The following is a 25,129-nucleotide window of genomic DNA, read 5'->3' as shown; positions in this document are numbered from 1 at the left end:
CGCATTTTGTTTTTTGTTTTTAGTTGTGCACACTGCCTTGCGGCCTTCTCCACATTTCTCCGCCGCCCCGCAGGCCACCCTCTTCCGCTTTCCGGAGTCTCCGCTGCAGCGGCAACACGTTGCTACACGTTGCTTCGTTTTCTCGTTTGTTTAGGCTGACACCGCGTTGATAGCGCGTCGTTTTGTGATCATCTCGGCAATGCGAAAAGGTACATCATACTGCAATGTCACGGAAGAGAAAGGGGCCGACCTTTAAAGACAAATTGGAAATATTAAATAAGGTGGACAAAGAGCCCAAGAAAAGGTGCACTGACATGGCCAAGGAGCTAGGCCATGTCAGTGCGATGAATTCTAAAGAAGCCAAAACTGCCCACCATGTGAAGTTGGAAGAGGTTCTTCTAACGTGGTTCAGAGAGGTCACGGCGGCCGGCGTCAACATAGACGGAAACATGCTTCGTGAGAAGGCAGCGGACATCGCACTCACACTTGGAATTGGTGACTTTCAGGCCTCCGGTGGATGGATTCACCGGTTCAAGGTGCGTCATAATCTTTCCTACAAGACCGTTTGTGGCGAAGGAAAAAAAGTCGACACCTCCGCCGTGGAAGACTGGATGAAAACTACACTGCCGTCTTACATGAGGCACGTGATGTTTTTAATGTAGATGAAGCAGGGCTGTTTTACAATCTCCAGCCCGAACTGATTGGTTTCCGATCGAGAAAGGAGTGAGGCAAGGCTGCATACTGTCGCCCTGCCTATTTAACCTATATGCAGAGTGCATCATGAGGAAGGCCGGTCTGGACGAGTCTTCAACTGGAGTGAAGATTGCTGGAAAACGTATCAACAACCTTAGATATGCGGATGATACCACTTTAATGGCAGAAAGTGAAGTGGAACTCAAGAGACTTCTGATCTGCGTACAAGAAGAGAGTGAGAAGTTTGGGCTTAAACTGAACATTAAAAAGATAAAGATCATGGCGTCTTGCCCTATCGAGTCCTGGAGCATCAATGGACAAGAAGTGGAAGCTGCGACAGATTTTCTGTTCTTGGGCTCCAAGATTACCTCGGAAGGAGACTGCAGCCATGAAATTAGGAGACGCCTGCTTCTGGGAAAGAGAGCAATGGTTAGCCTTGACCGCCTAGTAAAGAGCAGAGACATTAGTCTACCAACCAAGATCCGTATAACTCGTGCTATGGTCTTTCCAGTTGTGATGTATGGATGCGAGAGTTGGACTGTGAAAAAGGCTGACCGCCGAAGAATTGACGCGTTTGAATTGTGGTGCTGGCGAAGACTCTTGAGAGTTCCTTGGACTGCCAGAAGATCAAATCAGTCGATATTGTCGACCATAAACCCTGACTGCTCATTGGAGGGTCAAATTTTAAAGTTAAAGCTCAGCTACTTTGGTCATCTGATGAGAAGAGAGGAGTCGCTGGAGAAAGATTTGATGTTGGGAAAGGTTGAGGGTCGCCGGAGAAGGGGTAGGCAGCGAACGCGCTGGCTAGATGGCATCCTCGAGGCACTGCAGATGAAGTTATGTGATGTTAGGAAGATAGTGAGAGACCGGAAAGCGTGGCGTGACATGGTCCATAGGGTCACGAAGAGTCGGACACGACTGAACGACTAAACTGAGCCCGAAAAAAGTTTGTGCTTTATGTTGAGGAAGACGAAAATACGCTGAGGAACACGATAAATGGGGAGCAAGTGTGCAAGTTTAACGTAAAAAGAAAGTGTGCTCGTATATGCAAATAAAAGACTTGTACAGAGCGGCGATGAATAGTGAAATGAAATGCTCATACCTGCTTTTTAATTATCTGAAACAGTGGTCGCAGCCACAGTGTGTTAACGTGCAGCTATAGGCCTGATTCACCTCAGAAAATTTGATAAAAAGGTGTGGCTTCTAGAGAAGTGTCATGCTTGTAAACAAAGGTGGCACTGCGATTGGCAGCAATGTGGAGTGTAGGCGTGCGCCAAGTGACACTGCTTTCAAAACAAACTCTCGCATGCAAATATTTTGACATATTTTTGTTCATGCCTGAAGAGTAGTTTTTCTGCCTGGATGGAATTACCAGGCAGAGTGCTGTATCAGCTTACTTGTCCAAGACATTGTGGTGGGTGATTAAAGGAAATGCAAACAAGAAAGGTATGGTCCGACTGCATGCAAGCTGGAGGAATGCTGTTAACGACCAGAAGCATCTTTTTCATACTGTTATGTGGTGTACCATGCTGGCATTCAGCAAGTGAAGTGTCTGGGTGTGTGGACGACGTTGAGTGTCGAGGTTAAGCGGTTAAGCGGTGCCCATCGATTCCAGAGTGATGTTGCCCACTGGTGCGTGATTTCCACTCGTAACAATACGACAACCTTCAAAGGGGCTTCTCCAAGCACAGAGAGAGTAGGCCAACTTAATTCATATTGAAGAGATCTTTGGTAACCTCACAGCTTGTTTTACTCTGCCTGATGTATTATGCATGTCTACAAAAATGCCCATTTTGGCTTTATAGAAGACAAGCGGAAATGCATGTGTTTTCCACGAGCTTCTAACAAAAATTACGCACCTTGTTCTACTTATTTTGCCTCCATTTCACTTTAAAACTTTAAACTCCATGTGCCATAAATACCATTCTGATTGATCAAAGTGTGTGGAACATTGTGTGTGTTGGTTAGGCTATGAACGACTAGCTCCCATAAGCGAATAATCTCAGAAATAACATTGCTCATGACTTCGTAGAGATCCTCTCTCGACCAATGATGAGAGTCACTTGTTGAAGCTCGCAAAACTGAAAATACAGAAAGGCTGCGTCTAGTGCTGTTTCGATCGTTAACATCGGTGCAACGGCTCAAAATGACTGCGCAGGCGAATGTAGACAGTGCCTGTAAACTTTTGTGAGAGCAAAACAAAATTATCACACACGCGAGCCACAAAGGAGATCTGTCGCTGAAGGGTCTACTTGTCGCACACCGCTCTTCGCTTATCATTTCTATCCAACCAGAAGACACTTGTGAAAACCGTTTTCTTTTTTGTGCCTTATGGAGCTGCCCCACAGCTTGCTGGAATATTGCGAATTATGCTGAAAAATGCAGCAAGCATCGTCTATCCAATGCTGCAGACTCAGACAAAACCACTCTCTGTTGAGGGCGAAACAAATATGAGATGCAGCCATGGGATTTCAGGAACAGTCATGCCGTGAGGGTAAGCGGTTGAAATTTTTTTAGGGCCAGCTTTTAAGCGCTCGTTCTTGGCTTGAGCGGTGTCAGCATAGCAGGTCAGCAGAAACGACATTAAAAGAATTCAACAAAATCAGTGAACTTAGGCGAGCAAAGTTGGCATATTATGAGAACCTTTTTGCTGATTCAGCAGTGACCAAAGGCTGCTTGGAGAGATAATGTTCTAGGTTGCAAAAGAAAGAGCTCTATGCCAGATGCAGTAACAGTCAATGGAAATTAATTGCATGACAAAGAACTAGCAGAATACTTCAACAGTCATTTTGCAAACGCTGTAGATTGGTTAATAATCCTCCTTGTATAAAGAAACCCTCTTGTAATACTACAGAAACCATATGCCTCCTGCCAATTGATCAATCGGAAGTGTGTAGTACTGTTATGTGCCTTCGATATAGACAACTTGCAGATACTAATACCAGTGAAATATGTTCTACCGATAATAGGCTCCGTTCTTACTCATATTTATAATTTAATATTAGAATCCGGAAACTTTCCTGACAAAACAAAACATCCCGAGTATCTGTAATTTTCAAAGGAGGTGACCGAAGCATGGCCATGAATTATCGACTGATACCTGTTCTTCCAGCACTTTCTAAGGGGATTGAAAAATATTTTTACACGCATAACTAAGTTTTGCGATGAAAGAAACATTATCACAGATGCACAATATGAGTTTAGAAAAGGTAGGCCAGCACTAAAAGACCACACCTTACTGAATATTGAAATGCATATACTTGCTTTTTTTGTGGATTTTAACAAGGATTACCTTCAGCCTTCTTAAGTATTCGAGGAAATTGTTTATCCCTGCTTGAATCTTAACCACAATTTATCAGTTCAGTTCAGTCGTTCAGTCGTGTCCGACTCTTCGTGACCCTATGGACCATATCATGCCACGCTTTCCAATCTCTCACTATCTTCCTAACACCACATAACTTCATCTGCAGCGCCTCGAGGATGCCATCTAACCACCGCGTTCGCTGCCTACCTCTTCTCCGGTGACCCTCAACCTTTCCCAACATCAAATCTTTCTCCAGCGACTCCTCTCTTCTCATCAGATGACCAAAGTAGCTGAGCTTTAAATTTAGAATTTGACCCTCCAATGAGCAGTCTGGGTTTATGGTCGACAATATCGACTGGTTTTGATATTTTGGCAGTCCAAGGAACTCTCAAGAGTCTCCGCCAGCACCACAATTCAAACGCTGAGCGGCCAAATAATCTGGAATGTAAAATACCATTTAGGAGCTTTTAATGAGAAGACTTTGAAGATTGAACAAAAAGATGAAAATTGTAATTTAGTCAGCTATTAGCCATGCCTTGGAAAAGTGTAACTCTAAACACAGTCTTGAACTGTTTTCAGAAATATGCACTTGAGCCACACAAGAGACTCGTTAACAGTCTGACGGAATTCGACCTTTGAAAGCTGGGAGACACTGGACGTTCAACCTGTGCTAGTGACACTGTCATGGCAGACAACACTGTGACTTGCGGGAAGAGGACCACTGAAGGTATGCTTGATGAAGCTGATCACCATTTGACAGCGGTGACAGAAAAAGAGTGTGACCCATTATGGCAGAAACGTGCCGCGATGCAGCAAGGCCAAAATACCTGCGCACTGCCTCGAGGTCAGTGGGGGGCACCCGCCCCTGGGCAGCTGCACTGCGTGTCTCGTTGAGCTGCTCAAAGGGGCGCACGAAGCGCAGGCCGAAGGTGCCCTCAAACAAGCGCTGGGAGCGCAGCTGCTCCTCGGTCAGCCCAAAGAAAGCCGTACGCCGCAGGTTCTCCCGGGCACTGGCTAGCAGCAGTAGGTCCCGCTGGTGCTCACTCAGCCCCGACCGGTTGTAGCAGCCCACCAGGGTGAGGTCGGCAAGCATGCGCGTCTGCCGGTTCACTGCCAGGTTCCACGGGCACGACAGAAATTCCTGCATCAATAGGACAAGTGAGCCATCAATCGTAAACAATCAATAATATTCTACAGGAAACCTCTCAGTAAAAGACCTGGTGAATTCTTTGATATTACAAAGTTTTTCAATTCCCAACACTGTTTAAAAACTCCGTGTAGAGAACATGTTGCAGCAGTTGGCCTTGGTATAACAAACACACGGCGTCAACTATTTCTTAGCTAGTGCTGAATTACAGAAAACTTCATAGAGCCCTCTATGTTTCACGACAATAAAGTATCAAGTGACATTAGGAAAACGTTTATAGTTGTAACAAGTGATCACAGTTGATACCAAAAGTGACCGCAGCGTTTCAGAGCCGATGATGCACATATGGCAAGCGCTGCAGTCTTTGATGGTTTCACTTTTGGAACTTGACACTACAATACCATATTTACCCAAGTCTTCTAACATGCACCAAATTTACATAACCAAAAAAGAAAAAGCTGGGAACCCTGATTCTAGCACGCACCCATCTGATTGCCATAAACAAGAAAAAAATTGCAAGACCTGATTCCAATGGGATTTCCGCGAAAGAAAAAAAGCGTGTAAACATTTTTACATTTTCAAGTACAAATAGGCTCTATATTCATGTGAACTTAATCAATCTCACTTCCAGAGGAGGAGGAAAGGCAGGGAGGTTAACCAGTAAAAGAAACTGGTTTGCTACCCTGCAGTGGGGGAATGGGGTGAGTGGATATAAAAGTTGTGGGTAAGAGACGGATGGGTGAAGTCAGTACAGTCACATCACAGACATATAACATCTAGTCACAGTCATATTACGTAACATATCTCACTTCCATATCTCATCATATCTCACTTCCTTTGAGATATTTTTGAGATATCTAGTCAAATTTCGCTTCCATCTAGTCAAATTTCGCTTCCGGACAGTTCCTTGTTGCTCTCTGACCACATCTCATGTTCACTGCTGTCCACGTCATTAAAATTCCGCATTTCTTAAATGCCGTCACAACCTTGACTGAAGAAATCTCAAGCTTCGGCCACCCACCTGGCCATGTCTTCAATTGAAGCCTCTTGCTAGCAGTGAATCCTTTAGCCACTCACTGCACAGCACCCAAATGCTGAAAGGTCATTCCACCCGGTATCAGCACAAGTTGCCCTTGTCATAACAGCGGCACTAGAAGGCGTCCAGAACAAGCATTGGAGCGGAGCCCTGAGCCTCTTGCGCCATACACAGTTTATCCTGTCAATCCATTCAACCTTTCTCGTTGGCATGCACTACAACACCCTGCAGAAAGTTCACAGACTTGGGGAGTGCATCTGAACACAAGAAAAAAAAAAAAGCCAACTTCATTCGAGTCTCCTCATTGCACACGAACCTGTTTCGCCCTTGTCAATTCCAATGTAGTACAGGTGGGCATATCAAAATAAACAGAAGTTTGGTCGGTCTTGCCGCCCCAAAAGCGTCCAGTAGCTTTGAAAGGAAAATCCTTTGCGCTTTATGAATCATGACATCCAATTCTAGCTTGTTTTGAATTAGCTTCTGGACAGGCCTCGATTACTCGCAAGCTCAGGAGCCTTCACCTTGAGCACCTCGGTGGCGAGCATGTGATTCCCCCGCCTCATGAAATCAGCTGGCTCATCTTGAAGATCTCCCGACCGTTGTGACTTTGCTTGATGCATCACTCAAAAGGTACAGAAGTCATGCCAAAATGATGGGCTGCATCTCTACTGCAACTCTCTTCAGCACATAGAATAACTATTCTCGCGGCAGACACGTCTTTACCATCGCTGCATTCATTCTCAGACAAGAGAGAATAACGACAGCACTGCAGAGGGCTCCTGCGACACAAAAAGAGCGACGACCACACACACACTACTATGGTTGCCAAGGTCAAAATAGAGAAGGATAAGTTCCAGGGCATCATATACAAAATTCCTTGCGCTGATTGTGAGCACATCTACATTGGTGAAAAGAGCAATTGGAGAAAAAGATTGCAGCAGCACCACAATGATGTCAAGAATCAATACTGTGGCTGAGCATGCTGTCGCCAAAGGCCATGCCATTGACTGGGATAGCCTGAAGATAATTGGAAAAGAAAAGAAGTTGAGAAGGCTTTACCTGCAATCTTCATATTCAAACGACAGCAAACACGCTTAATCACAACAAAGGAGATTTATCCCCGATATACTCCCGCTGCTTACGTCAAACCATGAAACATATATAACCAACCTTCAGTTAATTTTTCTTTCATTGTGAACAAGGCCCCCGTAGCGGGGCCGAAATGTCATTGTTGTTTTAACGATTCGTCGGTGCTCAATGCTTTCCACCATGAATACACCTTGTTGACCAGATGGGTTTCCGTCAAACCCTGGATTTCACGTCTTGAACAATATACAACAGCGCAAAGAGATAAGGCGATGACGTAAGCGCCATCCTTGTAGTCTCGCCTTGTCCTTGTCTCTTTGCGCTGTTATATATTTGTTCAATACTCAGATGCGTCACGTTGGTAAGGAATAATAGTATTTAATGGAGCAGAAGGGTGACGGCCGTGAAGAAAATAGAACGGAGAGAAACCATACAATCTGTTGAGTTAGTTGTGATCCATTTGTATAAGTAGCATGCACGCAATTAATAAAAAAGGAGACAGAATAGAGCGCCTTCTTTTTTCTTAATTGTGCTGCTGATACAAATGGAGAGAAACCAGGGTCCATATTCTAAGTTTGCATAGTCATCGAAAGTGTCCCTATATCCCTGACCTTGAAGCACCTGATTGGTGGAAATGCCGGATGGGAGTTTGATTGCCACCACTTCATCATCATCGTCATCAACCTGACTATACTCACTGCAGGGCAAAGGCCTCTCCCATATTTCTCCAATTAACTCGGTTCTGTGCTAGCTGCATCCCCTTGACCTCTGCGAATTTCTTAACCTCATCCGCCCACCTAACTTTCTGCCGCCCCCTGCTACGCTTTCCTTCTCTTGGAATCCAGTTTGTTACCTTAAGCGACCATTAGTTATCCTCTCTTCGCACTACATGTCCTGCCCATGCCCGTTTCTTCTTCTTAATTTCCGCTAGAATGTCGGTAACGAGTTATTTCTCTGACCCACTCTGCACGCTTCCTACCTCTTAATATTGTTAAGGTTTATTTATAAAGTGGTTCTGCCCCTTAGCCTGATGTGCTAACCAAGATATAGTGAGCTTCTTCTTCCACTCCTATTCCGGAGAGCCTCTTTTGGCACTTCCTTGTTCTCTTCTGTTCGCATGCCTGACATTTCCCCCTTCGCAGACGAAGCAACTGGGCTGTCAGTCAGAGTCCCGAGCGAGAGTGGCAACTTCATTCTTGCGACATGAACTACCTGTGTTTTCCGAGAGGGGCGACCTTGGGAACATTGGCGAGACGTAGTTCAACTCATTGATGCGTTTGAGCACAATAAATGGGCCTGTGTAGTGCGACAACAGCATCTGGGACAAACCACGCTTGTAGAGAGGTGTCCAGAGCGACACTAAGTCGCCGGGAAGGTAGGAGACATCCTGATGCCGACGATCGTAGCGCTGCTTAGAGCGGTCCTGCGAGGCCAGAGTGCGTAATCGGGCGACCCGACGAGCCTCTTCAGCGCGGCAGAGGGTGCTCGGAAACAGACGGCTCGGTGTCGAGAGAGAACGGCAAAATGGTGTCGAGAGAACGTCAACGCGGACGGGCGTAGAGGAGGAAAAATGGACTATAGGAAGTTGTCTCATGCTTCGAGGTGTTATAGGCGTAAGTAATGAAAGGAAGCACGTCATCCCAGTTCTTGTGCCGCGAGTCAACATACATCGCAAGCATGTTCGTCAGTGTCCGGTTTGTACGTTCGACGAGGCCATTTGTCTGGGGATGGTACGGCGTAGAATGACGCAACTGGCAAGTACAATAGCGCAGAAGCTGCTCCACAACATCTGCCGTAAACTGGTGGCCTCGGTCACTGATAATTACACGAGGAGGCCCATGACGGAGGACGACAGCGTGAAGAAGAAAGAACGAGACGTCAGCGGCGGTGGTGGAAGGGATGGCGGCAGTTTCACAGTAATGCGCGAGATGATCAACGCACACGATGACCCAGCGATTGCCTTTGAACGAGCGGGGAAATGGGCCTATGAGGTCAACACCCACTTGCTCATATGGTATGGTCGGTGGTGTCACTGGATGTAAGTGGCCCGGCGGAGAAGTCGTGGGGAGCTTGAACCGCTGGCACTGCACGGAGGAGTTCACGTAACGCTGAGTCGTTCGACGCAAATTTGGCCAGTAGAAACGTTCCTTAATGCGCGTAAGAGTCCTGGCAAACCCCAAGTGCCCAGCTGTAACGTCATTGTGCATAGAGTGTAGAACAGAGGAGTAGAGGCTAGCCGGAATGACTAGCAGAAAGCGTACACCGCCAGACGAGTAATTTTTTCGATACAGCAAACCATCGCGAATGCAGAAAGGGTTCGCAGATGCCGGATCACGAGCTTTTTCAAAAAGTGATACCAAGTCTTGATCTTTTCGTTGTTTTCGCTGGAAAGTGGCAAGATCCGGAAATTGTATGGAAACGGCGGCAAGATAGTCGTCAAAGTTGTCATCGCAGAGGGTAGTTGCGAGAGGCAGTCAGCGTCAGCGTGTTGGCGGCCACTTTTGTACGACACTGTAAAGTTGAACTCCTGAAGGCGTAATGCCCAGCGGGCCAACCGACCACAGGGGTCGCGTAGATTCACCAGCCAGCAAAGCGAATGATGATCGGTGATGACTGTAAAGGAACGTCCATAAAGGTACGAGCGAAACCGCTGTACGCCAAAAGCGACAGCAAGGCACTCTTGCTCCGTCACGGTATTGTTGCGTTCAGACTTGCTAAGGGTGCGACTTGGGTAAGCGACAACGTGTTGGTTTCAGTCATGCCGTTGTATGAGCACAGCACCCCCGCCGATGCCACTTGCGTCAGTGTGGAGTTCAGTGGGAGCTGTCGGGCTGAAATGACGCAGTATGGGCCGCGAGGTAAGAAGAAACTTGAGCTGGCGAAACGCAGAATCACATTCAGGAGTCCATTTGAAAGGAATATCTTTCTGCAAGAGGCATGTGAGGGGGTAGGCTACGTCAGCAAACTTAAGGATGAAGCGTCGAAAGTAAGAACAAAGTCCCAGGAAGCTCCTGAGTTCTTTCACAGACTTGGGCTCTTTGACGCAGCTGACATCTTCAATCTTCTGTGGGTCAGGCCTAACACCGAACGCCCAAGCACAACGATCTGGCATTTCACCGAAGCGGCACTTCTTAGAGTTCAGCACGAGACCCGCTTTCTCCATGCAGTTAAGGACCACAGCTAAACGGCTGTTATGCTCGGCGAAGGTCTTCCCGAAAATCACAACGTCATCTAGGTAACACATGCAAATTTGCCATTTCAGTCCACGCAAAAGAGTGTCCATAAATCTTTCAAAGGTAGCCGGAGCGTTGCATAGGCCGAAAGGCATCACGTTAAATTCATATAACCCATCGGGAGTCACGAATGCCGTCCTCTCCTTGTCTTTCGGATGCATCGGTATCTGCCAGTATCCGGATCGTAAATCAACAGATGAAAAGTAGGAAGCTGAATAGAGGCAGTCAATGGCATCATCAACACGTGGGAGCGGGTAAACATCCTTCTTGGTGACAGTATTGAGGCGGCGATAGTCGACACAAAATGGCCAGGTGCCATCTTTCTTTTTCACGAGAATCACAGGGGCGGCCCATGGGCTAGATGATTCCTGAATGATTCCTCTTTGCATCATATCACAGACCTGTTTGTCAATTATCTTACGTTCTGAAGGTGAAACACGGTATGGTGCCTGTCTAATCGGGTGTGCAGATCCAGTTTCGATCATGTGATGGGTGCGGGAAGGCGGAATCGGTGGTGGCTGATCTCGAGCAAAGTCGAACACGTCCGCATGTTTCATAAGAACCTCCATCAATATTCGGCGGTCGTTGGTGGGTAGCGATTCATTTATCATAGACTGAAACTGGGAATCAGCATGATCGGGACGTCTAGTTGAACGAGCAACGCCGTCACTGAACGCGGCGATGTGCATAGAAAGGTGTTCTTCAAAGTCGGCGAGTTTGAAACCACGCGGCAATACGGCAGGTTCATTGGTATGGTTGACAGTCCAAAGCGTGGCACGGCCCTCGTTCACTCGAACAACGCTGTGGGGCACCAACACACTCTTTTTGGCACCGGAAAGGGAAGTGGGTTCCACTAGAGCGTCGAAGGCATTGGGAACCGCACCCGAAGACACAACTGGGACGAAAATGGCGGACATCGCCGGAACGACGGTATCCTCGAAGACAGAAAACACTTGGACCGCCCGCGGCGATTCTTCTATGAGGGCATAGCCTCCTTTATACACTCTGTGCCTGTCAACTCCGCGCTCCGCGGCTGTCACCGCCGCTCCTCCTCCGTTGACAAGTTACGCCGCTGGCTGCTGAGAGATGGTGACAGCGACGTAGGATCACCTTCGCCAGGCGAGTGCCGGGTGCGCCAAGTTGCAAAGCGGTCCGGATAGCCACGCGCTGCCGCTGTCTTGCTGTTTCGTGGACTGTTCTGCTGTGTGCAAGGTCATGCTTCTACTTTTCTCTGCCTTCGGGTGCTGCAGGAATACAGCACTGCACCAACTGGTAAGTGCCAGCTTTGCTTTGTCCTTCCGGCGATCGCTGCGTAATATTCAGCTGCTTTGAGGCTTGTAAAAAATAGTAACAGCCCCAATGTGTTTATTAAGCGTCAATATTGCAATAGTAATGTTAGATGCGCACCTGTTCTTTCTGGACTGCAATGCTAATTGCTTCCCTGCCTAGCTCGTCTGCGTAGTGTGTTAGTGTGCTCCTGCGAAGCTTTTTTTTTTTTTTTGCAGTATACGCTAATTACAAAAATTTGTGATAAAATAAAAACACAAGATTTACCTATTGTGAAGGTGACTACTTTAAAGTGAGTTAAACCAAATCTTGCAAAGCCTATATTAGTTTCCCTTCTCGCACTCAACCGCATTAAGGCCTGTGAGAAATAATGACAGCACCAGAAGTGTGTTTATTACGCGTCAGTAAGGTAATAATAATATTAAATGTGCACGTGTATTTTCTGGACTGCGATGCAAACTTCCTCCCTGGTTAGCTCGTCTGTGTGGTATGTTACATGTGCTCCAGCGCAGTATTTTTTGTTTCGCTAACTGCGCAATTCCGTGGAAAAAAAAAAAACACGAGCTTTGCCTATTGTGACGATTATTTTGGAGTGATCGAAACAGAAAGATGCAACGCGCATATTTGTCTTCATTGAAAGTAACAGCTGATACAAAAATTGTTCTCCTTACAGATCTCAATGGCATACTGCGATGTAGTTGTTCTAATCATCTGTAAATCAAGCTGGCTTCTGAAGTGCTATCAGTGACAGCGGTCACCGTGAACTTTTTTCCCTACTTGTGGCAGGTATTCATCACACCACTTCTACAAGGCACTCTTGAAGCACATTTGCTGTTGTGAAATGTGTAAATAAATGCTGGTGCCTTTCTTCTTAAATTTTGTTTTATTGCAGCATAGACTAGCATTGTAATGTTTCTATTACCAATTGCGCTAGCGGAGCAGTCATGCAGTTTTTCGAGCCATGTGCAATTTCTAGAAACAGCCTGACATAAAATGTCATATAGCGTTGGTGTTATTGCCTAACAAGTATCATGATCACTTGTTATGCTTAGTGGATGTCGGCCTTACAAGTAAATATGCTGAATATGCACGACTCATGCTTGGGAACAGTTATCCCGCTAGCGAATAACAGCGCTCCCGCCCCGCGCCGACATTCGTACCTGTGCAACCCGTGTGCCTCAACCCCTATGTGCGCCTCAACCCCAGCGAGGGGACCGCGCAACTTTACTCGACGGCGCCGCTCTATTGTTCGCGCGGCGCGTTGACAGGCACAGAATATAAAGGAGGCTATGATGAGGGCCGATCGAAGGCTAGGGCTTATTGATATCTCGCCACTGTTGAAGTCGAGAGTTGCGCCACACTGCTGTAAAAAGTCAACTCCTAGAATAACATTGTGCATAGAGCGAAGGAGCACCGTAAATTCAGTTCTAAACTCGCGTCCAGCGATCGCTACATTTACATAACAAATACCAAGCGGAAGCAACGATTCTCCCCCTACACCTCGAAATATGACAGTTCTATTCCAGCCAAACATAATTTTGCGGCCGAGACGGTTCTTAAAATCTAAGCTCATCATGGAAACTGTAGCACCCGTATCCACTAAGGCCATAACACAAACACCATCTACTAACACTTCCAAGCGGTTCTTCAGCATAACGACCGGTAGAGGAATTGGCAATACCGATGACCTGGCGACCGCACCTCCATCGGCCGCACACGCTAGTTTCCCGGTGGCGGAGAAGAACGGCGGGGAGAAGGCGATTGTCGGGAGCAGCGGGCAGGAGGAGTCAGGCTGCGATCAGAAACTGGTGAGTCGTTGCGTGGTGGTACGCAGCGGTAGGAGCCCAAAGGAGGGGGATAGGTCGGGTCACGGACTTCTGGACTCACGGTAGAACGGCGATTCCATCATTGGCGCTGGTAGCGTGGTGCCGGGTTCCGGCGGCGGCAGAATCTGGATATGTGGCCAAGCATACCACAGCGGTAACAGATGGGTGGTTCACGAGCACGGTCCAAATAATAGCCCTCGGTAACAGGATCGAAGCGATCAGCAAAGTCCAGCCGCTGGGGTTGTTGCGGAGGGGTGGCGCCCTGTAGTGGGTACGAGCTGGGGGAGCAGGGCCATATGAGTCGTTTCGGTGGTGACGGACGGGAGGGCGAGCGGTAGAACGCCAAGAAGAGCGCTGGATGGGAGCTGCCTGCAGGGAGCAGCTATCACAGGGGATTGCACTGCGGTTCACATCTTGATGGCAGGAGAGCTCATCACGGACAATTTGGCGAATCATGTCGGCCAAATGCGGAGGCTCATGTGAATGCTCGTGAGAATCCACGCTTGCAACAGTGGTCACGTTAGGCAGACGGCCGAATTTCGGGGTTATGCGACGCAGCTTTAAAGTTTCGAACGTACGACAGTGCTTGATTACGGCCATGGGAGAATCTAAGTTTTCTTTTGTAATTAAAAAGTTATATACGTCCACCGCGATGCCCTTTAAGAGGTGGCCAACTCTGTCTTCATCAAACATGCTCGGATTCACCGCTTTGCAGAGTTTTAGGACCTCTTCTATGTACATTGTACATGTTTCACCAGGCCCTTGGGCTCGCTGGAATAAAGTCTGCTCAACGCATTTCCGTTTTGCCGTGGTATCCCCGAAACAATTTCGAATCTCCTCTTCAAAACGATCACAGCTCGTTAAGGACGCTTCATGGTTCTCAAACCATGCCAGGGCTGTGGAGTCCAAGAAAAAAACAACATTTGCCAGCATTACAGTGGCATCCCAGTGATTGTACTTGCTCACCCGCTGGTAATTGGTGAGCCAGTCGTCCACGTCTTCGCCAGCCTTGCCAGAAAAGGTCCGCGGCTCATGGTAATGCTGCCATGCGGGTGCCGCTGGACCTGGCTGCCGTGCATCGCCGTCTTGGATCATTGTGGGTATCAAAGGGGGGAGCCCAGCGAGTCGTCAGCTCGAACGAGGTAGAGAGGAAAACGTGGTGATCTTTGCAGCACCTTCCACCACACTGTTAAGGTTTATTTACAAAGTGGTTCTGCCCCTTAGCCTGATGTGCTAACCAAGATATAGTGAGCTTCTTCTTCCACTTCTATTCCAGAGAGCCTCTTTTTGCACTTCCTTGTTCTCTTCTGTTCGCATGCCTGACAATATTATCTCTACCATTTTTCGTTCCATAGCCCTCTGGGTTGTCCTCAACTTAAGTAGAACCCTCTTCGTTAGCCTCCACGTTTCAGCCACATAGGTGAGTACAGGTAAGATGCAACTGTTATATACTTTCCTCTTTAGCGATACCGATAAGCTGCTAGTCATAATCTGTGAGTAGTCAAGGGTTTGACGAAGGTTCGTCTGGTCAGGCATGGTAGTTGAGTAAAAAGAGTTTCAGTCACTGACCAAGTCAACATGAAAAAAGAAGACGTTTCGGAACCCCTACGGGTTCCTTGATCACAATGAGGCGGACAAGGCGAGGGAGTGGAAATTTAAAGGCGAAGCTGGTGACGTAATGATTGTGAATAGATTAATGGCATGTTTCCTGTTGTGCGATTCATGATTCCGGTTGTTGTCTGGATGAAAGACGACTCAAGCAGCAGCCGCGTTGTCAGATTCTTTTCTTTAGCTAAGATCGTAGCATCATCCCAGGCAATTTGGTGCCCCGTCTTGTGCGCGTGTTCTGCCAGTGCACTTGAAGCAATCTTATTGTTCCGGACGTCACGCTGGTGTTCTTTCAATCTTCGTGTGAATTTCCCAGTTTCACAGATATAAACTTCACTGCATTCGCCACAGGGTATCTTATAAACCACACCAGGGAATTGAACTGAAGGCAGGGGGTCCTTAACATTAACAAGCATATTGCGAAGCTTGCAGGTCGGCACGTGTCCAATGCGCAAGTCATATTTTGAAAATACGCGGGAAAGAGCTTCGCTAACACCACGCATATAAGGGATCCTTGCGCTGGCCGAAAAAGTCTTGGGAGTGGTTATCCTTGGTTGCGAAACAGTTTTCTCAATCCTCGAAATAAAATGCGTGGGATATCCATTCTTGCAAAGCTCGTGCCGTACCTTCTTAAGCTCGGACTCCCTGTTTTGGTCGTTGCAGATTGTTCTGGCCCGAGTTACAAGTGAAGAAACGACCAACTTCTTGTGAGCCATTGGATGGTTCGAGTTAAAATCCAGATAACGTCCAGTGTGTGTGGGCTTGCGGTACACGGTGAACGAAAGGTCATGGTTTTTTCGGGTCACAAGCACGTCGAGAAATGGTAGGCAGTTTTGCTTTTCGAACTCGACAGTGAACTGCAGAACCGGTTCCACTGAATTTAAAGCATGTAGAAATCGAGAGGTGTCTTCTCTTCGCAGGATGCAAAAACAGTCATCCACATAACGGTAGAATAGTTTTGGGGCTGGCGTAAAATTGGCGAGAACTTTTTCTTCCAGAGCCTCCATAACAAGGTTAGCGGTGGTGACAGATATTGAAGCACCCATTGCCGTACCCTCTGTTTGCTTGTAGAACTTCGAGTGGTAGGTAAAATAAGTGTTGCTTAGGCAGAATCGCAACAATGTGCACAGGTCGGCGACATCAAAGGGTGTGCGTTCAGCGAGAGCACTGTCGCTTCGGAGCACTTCTTCGCACGTGCTGATGGCTAGAGCGATAGGCACACTGGTGAACAGGGACACTACGTCAAAGGACACCATCACGTCAGCTGCGTCTAACTTCAAGCTACAAAGTTTTTCAACAAAATCCGAAGAATTCGTTACGTGTGTCCTAGATTTTCCTGCTAAGGGGCTCAGTACTTTTTTTTTTTTCAACGGACAATAAGTGTGTCAGCAAGACTTCTCTTGCTCTTTCAAGCAAAGAGATGTCTTATTTGAGTGACTTTTTGTGCAGCAGGTGAACCCAGAGGTTGTTTCATGTGATTGTTTCAATTTCGTCATATTTGTTTTTATCTGGGCCTTGGAGTAAACGCTTAGGCATAGTTGTGAGTCAGCGCTTGTACTGTGGCTTCCTTTTATCTTGTCCTGTGTCTTTTGGTTCGCGCTGTTTAAATTAATAATGGATCTATACTAACTCGCCCAACAACGTATGTTGGACTACCGCTCTGATGACCATTCTTTGCTGCTGCTGCCATGCCTACTGTCCGTGAGGTGTATAATGAGTTTTTTACTCTGCAGAGATATAGAGAAAACCCTGGGTCAACAGAAAAGGAAATGTTGTGGTGGTAACTAGCGTCACCGAGGCGTTGTGTCGGTAACCAGCGGCACGGAGTGGACATCCAGGTGGCATGCAGAAGGGAGACTGGACGGGGGCGTCAACTGGACTAGACGCGGTGTCTCATGCGGTGTCTGGTGATCTGTGTTCCGTGTGCTTGGGTTAGGGCTAGGGCTGGTTGGACAACCGCCATGCTGACCGCATGTAGTTGGGGATAATAAAAGTGTATTAACACTTGTAACAACTGGCGACGAGGAGTAACCGGAGTAATATCGACCGTGATGTCGAAGTTAGAGGCGTTTGCAGGCGAAGGACAGGAATGGGAGGAGTACGTGGAGATTCTTGAACAGCACTTCATCATCAACAGCGTCCCGGAGGACAAGAAGCGTGCTGTGTTTCTCAGCTCATGCGGAAAGCCGATGTATTCACTGCTTCGTCACTTACTGGCACCCCAACAGCCAAGTGACGTTCCCTTCACCGAGAACATTCAGTTGCTGACCGACCATTACGTGCCTAAACTGTCAATAATCGTACAACGCTATCGTTTTCACTGCCGAGCCCAACAGGACGGAGAACCAGTCAAGGAGTTCGTTGCCGAACTGCATAAGTTGGCGGATTTGTGTGATTTTGCATGGTATTCGGGATGGTGCAATGCGACGGCTGCTGGAAGGGTCGGAGCCAACGCTGGACCACACGGTCAAAATCATCACTAGCATGGAAGCTGCCGTTTCGGGCGCCAAAATGATGACCGAGCAGACTGAGGAGGTGAACATTCACCGCATGTCGAAAGGCGGCGAGGCAGACAGTGATTGTCATCGCTGCGGCGGAAGGCACCACGAGCATTCGTGCAGGTTCAGGAATTTACGGTGTTTTGCTTGCCAGAAGGAAGGTCACATTGCAAAAAAATGCATGGGCGGACAGGAACCTGGGACAAGTCTGCGAGGCGCGGAACAGAAAAGGCAGCAAGGAGCAGGACCGGCCAGATATCGACCTCGCCGCAGGGTGATGGCCGTAGATCTGGTAGATATGCCACCCGGAGACGAGAACGGAGAAACGGACATCGGTAATCTGTGGTTACTGGAGAGCAGACCAGCGAACACCGCCGTCATGCCACAGCCAGACAGTGTGAACGTCCTCGAGCCGAGAGTCCCACCTATTTACGCTATGGTTAGTGTTAATGGTCAATCGATACGCATGGAAGTTGACACAGGAGCAACCTACTCGGTGATGGAAGAAGTGGAATTCACGAGACATTTTCATAGGATGGCTATGAAGAAGTCTGATCTCAAGTTAAGAGGCTACTTCGGACACCAGTCAGTGGTCGCGGGGAAAGCGTCAGTGCTTGCAAAGTTTGGAGGAAAGGGTGCACAACTGCCATCGTTCATCGTCAGAGGTGGTTCACAGGCCCTATTAGCCAGAAACTGGGCAAAAGCTTTTGGAATGCTGCTTGAGAACCCGCTCAATGTTAACACAGTCGAAGATATACAGGACTGGATAGGTCGGTTCCCTAATGCGTTCGCCGAAGGTCTCGGACAATTTTCAGGAGTGAAAGCCAAGATAAGAGTACCCGAGGATGCGCAGCCACAGTTCTTCAGGCCAAGGCCAGTACCCTTTGCCCTACAAGACATGGTGACCCAGGAGCTACAAAGGCTACAGAGAGAAGATATTATCAAACCAGTGCAGACATCAGAATGGGCGGCACCGTTGGTGCCCGTTTTGAAGAAGGACGGGAAAATTAGGCTGTGCGGAGACTTCAAGGTCACAGTGAACCGAGCAGCCGATATTGAGACATATTCAGTGCCATGGGTCGAGGAAATCTGGGCGCAGCTGGCAGAAGGTGTGTTTTCGAAATTGGACCTTCAAGACGCATACCAGCAAGTGGAGCTGGACGAGGATTCTAAGAAGTATGTGAATATTAATACCCAGCAGGGACTGTTTCAGTATAACAGACTGCCATTTGGAGTGGCATCAGCACCGGCAATTTTCCAACGCGAAATGGAGAATTCGCTTCACGGCTGCCGAAAGACTGTTGTGTACTTCGATGACATACTAGTTGCTGGTGTGTCGGCAAAGGACCACCGTAAGAATGTGGAGGAAGTGTTGAAACGACTGAGTGATGAAGGGTTAAAGCTGAAGGCCCAGAAATGTGTATTCACCGCAGCAAGCGTAGCGTACCTGGGATATGTCATTGACAAGGATGGTCTGCATCAAGCACCAGAGAAAGTTGAAGCCATTGTTCGAGCACCGGCACCGACTGGAACGCGTGAGTTGCAGAGCTTCCTGGGTCTGCTTAATTTTTACTGGAGGTTCCTACCACAGTTGTCAACAGTACTGCACCCCCAGCACCAATTGCTTAAGAACGGAGTCCCATGGCACTGGGGACCTGAACAGGAAGCAGCATTTGCACAAAGCAAGCAGTTGCTGGTATCAGCGAGTGTTGGTTTATTACGACCCAAGGTTGCCCTTGTTGCTGTGTTGCGATGCGTCACCGTATGGCATTGAGTTGTACTAGCACATCGGCTGCCGTCCGGAGAGGAGAAGCCAATAGCCTTTGCTTCTCGGAGACTAACAGCTGCTGAGAAGAATGACAGTCAGTTGGATAAAGAGGCACTGGCAGTTATTTTTGGCGTGTTAAAGTTCCATAAGTTTGTGTGGGGAAGGCCATTTGAAATTATCACCGACCACAAGCCATTATTGGGACTGTTTGGTCATGAGAACCGAATTCCACTTCAAAGTTCACCGAAAGTGTTGCGTTGGGTCCTAACTCTGAGTGGATATAACTACCGGTTGTGCTTCAGACCAGGGGCGAGCTTGGAAAATGCTGATGCTTTGAGTCACCTGCCACTTGCTAAGGCACCACCAGAGGAGCCCAGGATCCAGGACGTCTTCATGTTGGAAGGTGCATACCCACATCCTGTCAGCCTCGGCAGTGGAGTCAGCAACTGATCGTGACCCGTGTTGGACCCCCAGCGCAGTGTGTTGTGGTCGGGAGGGCACTTGCCACCCAGACAGGATTTTCGGCCATTTGCAAATCGAATGGAGAAGTTCTCAGTGATGGAAGGCTGCATACTTCAGGGAAATCGGGTGGTAGTACCCGAGTCGCTATGGGCAGCAGTGCTGAATCTGCTGCATGAGTGCCATCCGGGTGTTGAAAAAATGAAGTTAGTGGCCCGCAGTCAAGTGTGGTGGCCAGGGATTGATGCGGACATCACTATGAAAGTGGGCCGGTGCACAGTTTGTCAGGTGCATCCTAAGGCTCCCAAGGCAATGCAACTGGCACCATGGCCATTCCCGGAGCGGGCGTGGTCCCGTTTTTTTTTTGTAGGGAGTTTTAGCGCAAACAAAGACAAAGACAAGAAAGGCGAGACGTACACACACAAGCGGTAACTATCAATGAGTTTATTCGTGGAAGGCAGCATCATATATAGGCTGAAGAAGTGCAAACGTGGACCGGAACAAGCAACGACTGGCGCTCAACATAAGGCCCCTAGGCCTGAGGTTATACCATACATTCACAAAATGTCGCGCAACCTCAAAAAAGTCGCTGGCAGGCATGGTGTACGTGTATTGTTCTCGGCACCCAAAAAGCTGGGAAAGCTTTGCCCACGCATTTGTAATGCCAAAAAATGTGAGTGCCTGAAGAAGCATGATAAGCCGTTTGTTAAATGTTCCACTGGAGTGGTTTATTCCATACCCATGTCATGTGGAAAGTATTACGTTGGCCAAACTGGACGTTGTGTCAATGACCGCCTAGGGGAACATGCCCGAAAATTTAAAAAAATAAAAAATAAAATAATAATGACGACAATTATAAGCATCTTGTTGCTCACGTCAGTAAATGTCATGCATGTGTGGCCCAGCTTGAGGAGACGAAGGTTCTTGGCAAAAGTAAAGACAGGACGGCACGGATTAGCCTAGAAGTCTATCACATTAAGAAACTTGGGAACGAATGTATCAGCGAACTCTCGTTATCTCTGTTCGCGGCTGAGATTGACTTTTTAAACGCCACTACCTGTTGACTTTGGCAAAAGTGTCTTTTCAAGTGCAACACATGCCCACCCGCTCATGCGTCTTGATTTCCTGGCTTTTACCTAGTGATTTTTTATTTATTTCTTTTTTCATTGTTATTAGCTTACAATTTATTATCTTCCACCCTTCGGCCTATATATGATGCTGCCTTCCACGAATAAACTCAATTGATAGTTAGCGCTTGTGTGTGCGTCTCGCCTTTCTTGTCTTTGTCTTTGTTTGCGCTAAAAAAACCCTACATCAAGATGAACTACCAACTCGCCCAGCAGGAAGTTTTAATGTGGTCCCGGTTACACATAGATTTTGGGGGACCTTTTCAAGGCGTGTACTTTTTGGTACTTGTGGATGCATATTCGAAGTGGGTAGAGGTGGTTCGGGTACCGTTGCCATTGACGGAGACCACAATTGCATGCCTACGCACTATCTTCACCAGCCATGGATTGCCTAATGTCGTGGTGAGCGACAATGGTCCAGCATTCGCAAGCGCACAATACAAGGCATTCTTGGCTAGGAATAGCGTCCGGCCTATCCTAATTCCACCATACCATCCTGCGTCAAATGGGGCCGCAGAGCGGGTTGTGCAAATCATAAAGGACAAGCTTAAGAGGGGGATTTCAAGTGGCGAGGATTTTGCTGACATACCGAACGACACCTCATGCCCTCACTGGCCGTTCCCCTGGCTCATGGGTCAGCGTTTTAAGACTGCAATAGATCTGCTGAAGCCAGACTTGCGCACCAGAGTGGGCTTGCAGCATCTACAGCAAAAAATGCGTGGCGATGCTGAAGCCAGGAGGAAGCCAGTGCCCGTGGCTGGGGACACACTTTGGGCCAGGAATTTCAGACCAGAGCCCCGATGGGTACCAGCAATCGCCAAAGCATCGACCAGTTCGTCATCAGCCGAGGTAGTACTGGAGGATGGCACTGTGTGGCACCGCCATGGAGACCCCTTGCGGCGCCGGCTCGGAGGCCCAGAAGAGGGGTCAGACGTCAACTGCGGGGACGAGCAAATCATGCAAGGGCCAGAAAGGTGCCAAGCATCCCAACGCCAGTCTCCACATTGCAGTCGCTGGGGAGTGAGGCACAACAGCGTGTGCCAGCCGCAGTGAAGCCAAACGTCATGAGTCCTGCTACCCCCCCACTTGCAAGTGATCCCCCCGCTTTACAAACACCAGTGCGTCGACAGTCATCCAGAGTTCGCCGCCCCGTGCAACGGTATACACCGTAGTTTCAACTTGGGACAGAAGGAGAATTGTGGTGGTAACTAGCGCCGCCAAGGTGTTGTGTCTGTAACCAGCGGCACGGAGTGGACATCCAGGTGGCGTGCAGAAGGCAGACTGGACGAGGGCGTTGACTGGACTAGACGCGGTGTCTCATGCGGTGTCTGGTGATCTGTGTTCCGTGTGCTTGGGTCAGGGCTAGGGCTGGTTGGACAATCGCCATGCTGACTGCATGTAGTTGCGGATAATAAAAGTGTATTAACACCTGTAACAGGAAATGCTGCAGGAATTGCTTGCTGGTCAAGGCAAATTGCAGTCTACTATTGAGGAAATTAAGGCTTTTCAGATAAATATGAAACAAACCATTTCCTCCCTCACAAGCAGAATAGAAAATGTTGAAAAGAAATTATCTACTCTTGCTTCGCTCGGCAGAAAGGTAAATTATTTTGACATGACCGCATCTGGACTAAACAGATAGCTCATTTCGTTAATCAAAAAGGTTCAGTCTTGAAAACAGGAGACATAGAAATAATTTGAATAATTTGATAATCTGATACAGAGAATGCCGAGCTACTTGAAAAGGCAGTAGAGAACAAGTACAGTAAAACCTCGTTGATACGTTTTTTAAAAAATGCCGGAAAAAAAGTATAATATATAAAAAAAAAACTATGATCCGAACTGCCTCATATTAAAAAAGAAACAATAACCGCTCAATGAGGTACAAAGGCATCTAGAAGTGAAGATTAGCCTTCATAGACGTGAAGTATGCACAGGTCCTTTTTTAGCTCTCGCAGAATTCAGTCCATATTTGCGTTGTCCTAAGCACGGAAGAGATTTAGCAACAGATCTGGTTCGTAGAAGGAATGACAAGACAGAAGCGCTTCTTTTGTTTCAGGATGCTTCACCCCCTTACACCAGTGACATGTGGAGAAGCCATGCAATAGCTTACAGTCGCTGCGCTTTTGCTCATGCCCCTTGAACACCTCTCCCCACTTTTGCCAGTGAGAATCTGAGAAAGAAAGGAAAATAGAAAGCGCTTATTGGCCCAACCCTCCATTTTGCGCCGTCACTGTCGCATTCACCGCGAATTTCTTGGCCTCATTTTCGATGCCACACAATTCCTGGAATGCATGATAGTGCAAATGCATTTTGAAGCGAACGGTGAGCTAAAAGCCGGCATCATGATTGCGACTGACTGCGTGCTTTCGTTGACGACTCATAAGTGGAAGTATGGACGACTGTTGCAAAAAAAAAATCCCACATAATGATTTGGTTTTTTCTTTGGAAACGTGTAGCGCCCGTCCGGCATCATAGCCTTTCTTGAGCGTTGGCTGGGACCGTGCCGACAGAAATACTTATCCCTACTTCCGAATTAACAGTGGTCGAATTAGCGAGTACTTAGTTGCAGGCTTAAGAGGGTGCGCAGAAGAGGAGAGCAGACAGCTGCCGCCACCAACCCCTACCCTCCAGTGCTGCCGGCTTTGGCTTTATCCTCTCTTCCATGGTTTTATTTGGTTTCATCTTCCATCCCCGTTTTGGACGTCCGCAGCCTGTAACTATGCCTCCCTATCGCGGAGGCCTTTATTTGGTCATGAACTGGGCGCCAGGCCACCCGGGCATGGCAATGCATAGTTCGAATGATCTACAACCGAACCAACTCGCTTTTGAATTGAAGGTCTTTTTATACACCTCTATAGAGCTTGACCAGACAAAGTAGTGCAGCTTGAATTATCGAGGTTCAAATTAACAAGCTTTCACCGAGTTGTAGTTATCAAATGGTTCATCCATATGCCCCTAAGGCATCACAAAAGGCACAAGTTTGCCCAAGAGACAACATGAAGGAAGTAGACAACACGAGCGCCACTAACAACTGCACATATTCAAAGCGTGAGCTTCATGTGAGGGGCTTCATGCGCAAGCATACTTCTGTTACGCGCCACGAGCTTGCCTACCTTAACTGTCAATGATGAGCATGGCACTTTTTCGTGTTGACGTTGTGGCCCTTCTTCTTTTCCTTCCTGGGCATCTGTCGCTCAGTGTATTTATACGCTCACGCTTTAAATACATGCAGTTGTTAGTGGCGCTCGTGTTGTCTACTTCCTTGTCTCGTTTCCTGCGCTATTTTTTCAAATATGCTCAGTCACCAACTTGCCCAGCAGCACACTTTAATACAAGTTTGGCCTTGTCTGGAGAAACTCCTTCCTTGGAGACGTGATCTAAAATTGTCATTTGACAAGCGGCAAAACGACATTTTAAGCTGAGCTGCGAGCCGGCATCAGAGAGGCAGGTCAGCATGTGCTGCAGGCGGTAAAGGTGAGTGTCAAAGTCAGCACAAAGGAGGCAGGTCTTCCATTTTAGTCCCTGCAAAATGGTGCCCATCATTCTCTTAAATGTAGCGGGAGCCCAACTCATACAGGCTGTTGGGAGTGACGATTACTGCCTGTACCCGGAAAGCAAATCTCAGGGCCCAAGAAAAATCCTTGAGGCACTTCTGAAGAGCGATAAGGTGCTAGTTCTACTTGGGGCTAGTTCTACTTCAGTGTTTAAAGTATACAACAGTTGCATCTTACCTGTACTCACCTATGGGGCTGAAACGTGGAGGCTAACCAAAAGAGTTCTACTTAAGTTGAGGACAACCCAGAGGGCTATGGAACGAAAAATGGTAGCGGTAACATTAAGAGATAGGAAGCGTGCAGAGTGGGTCAGAGAAATAACTCAAGTTACATTCTAGTGGAAATTAAGAAGAAGAAATGGACTTGGGCAGGACATGTAGTGCGAAGAGAGGATAACCAATAGTCGCTTAGGGTAACAAACTGGATTCCAAGGGAAGGAAAGCGTAGCAGGGGGCGGCAGAAAGTTAGGTGGGCGGATGAGGTTAAGAAGTTCGCAGGGG

The 25,129-nt window shown here is 47.8% G+C and overlaps 1 protein-coding gene and 1 long non-coding RNA gene across 6 annotated transcripts in view; both read right to left on the bottom strand.

The window, feature by feature from the left end:
- Positions 1-25,129, bottom strand: part of LOC146201362 (uncharacterized) — a 408,702-nt gene that overhangs the window by 196,486 nt on the left and 187,087 nt on the right. The gene's annotated exons all lie outside the window — the stretch shown is intronic.
- LOC146201370 (heparan-sulfate 6-O-sulfotransferase 1-like) overlaps positions 1-25,129 on the bottom strand; it is a 119,301-nt gene that overhangs the window by 32,769 nt on the left and 61,403 nt on the right. For all 5 annotated transcript variants that reach the window (XM_084595795.1, XM_084595796.1, XM_084595797.1 and 2 more), the window contains exon 3: positions 4,825-5,138. In XM_084595795.1, coding sequence (XP_084451921.1) covers positions 4,825-5,138 — 314 coding nt within the window. The remainder of the gene's footprint in view (positions 1-4,824; positions 5,139-25,129) is intronic.

Source organism: Amblyomma maculatum, chromosome 2, assembly GCF_055883805.1.
Source record: "Amblyomma maculatum isolate TAMU_Amacu chromosome 2, ASM5588380v1, whole genome shotgun sequence".
Lineage (NCBI taxonomy): Eukaryota > Metazoa > Arthropoda > Arachnida > Ixodida > Ixodidae > Amblyomma > Amblyomma maculatum.
The sequence above is the reverse complement of the archived record's forward strand: the minus strand, read 5'-3'. Positions and strand labels throughout refer to the sequence as shown.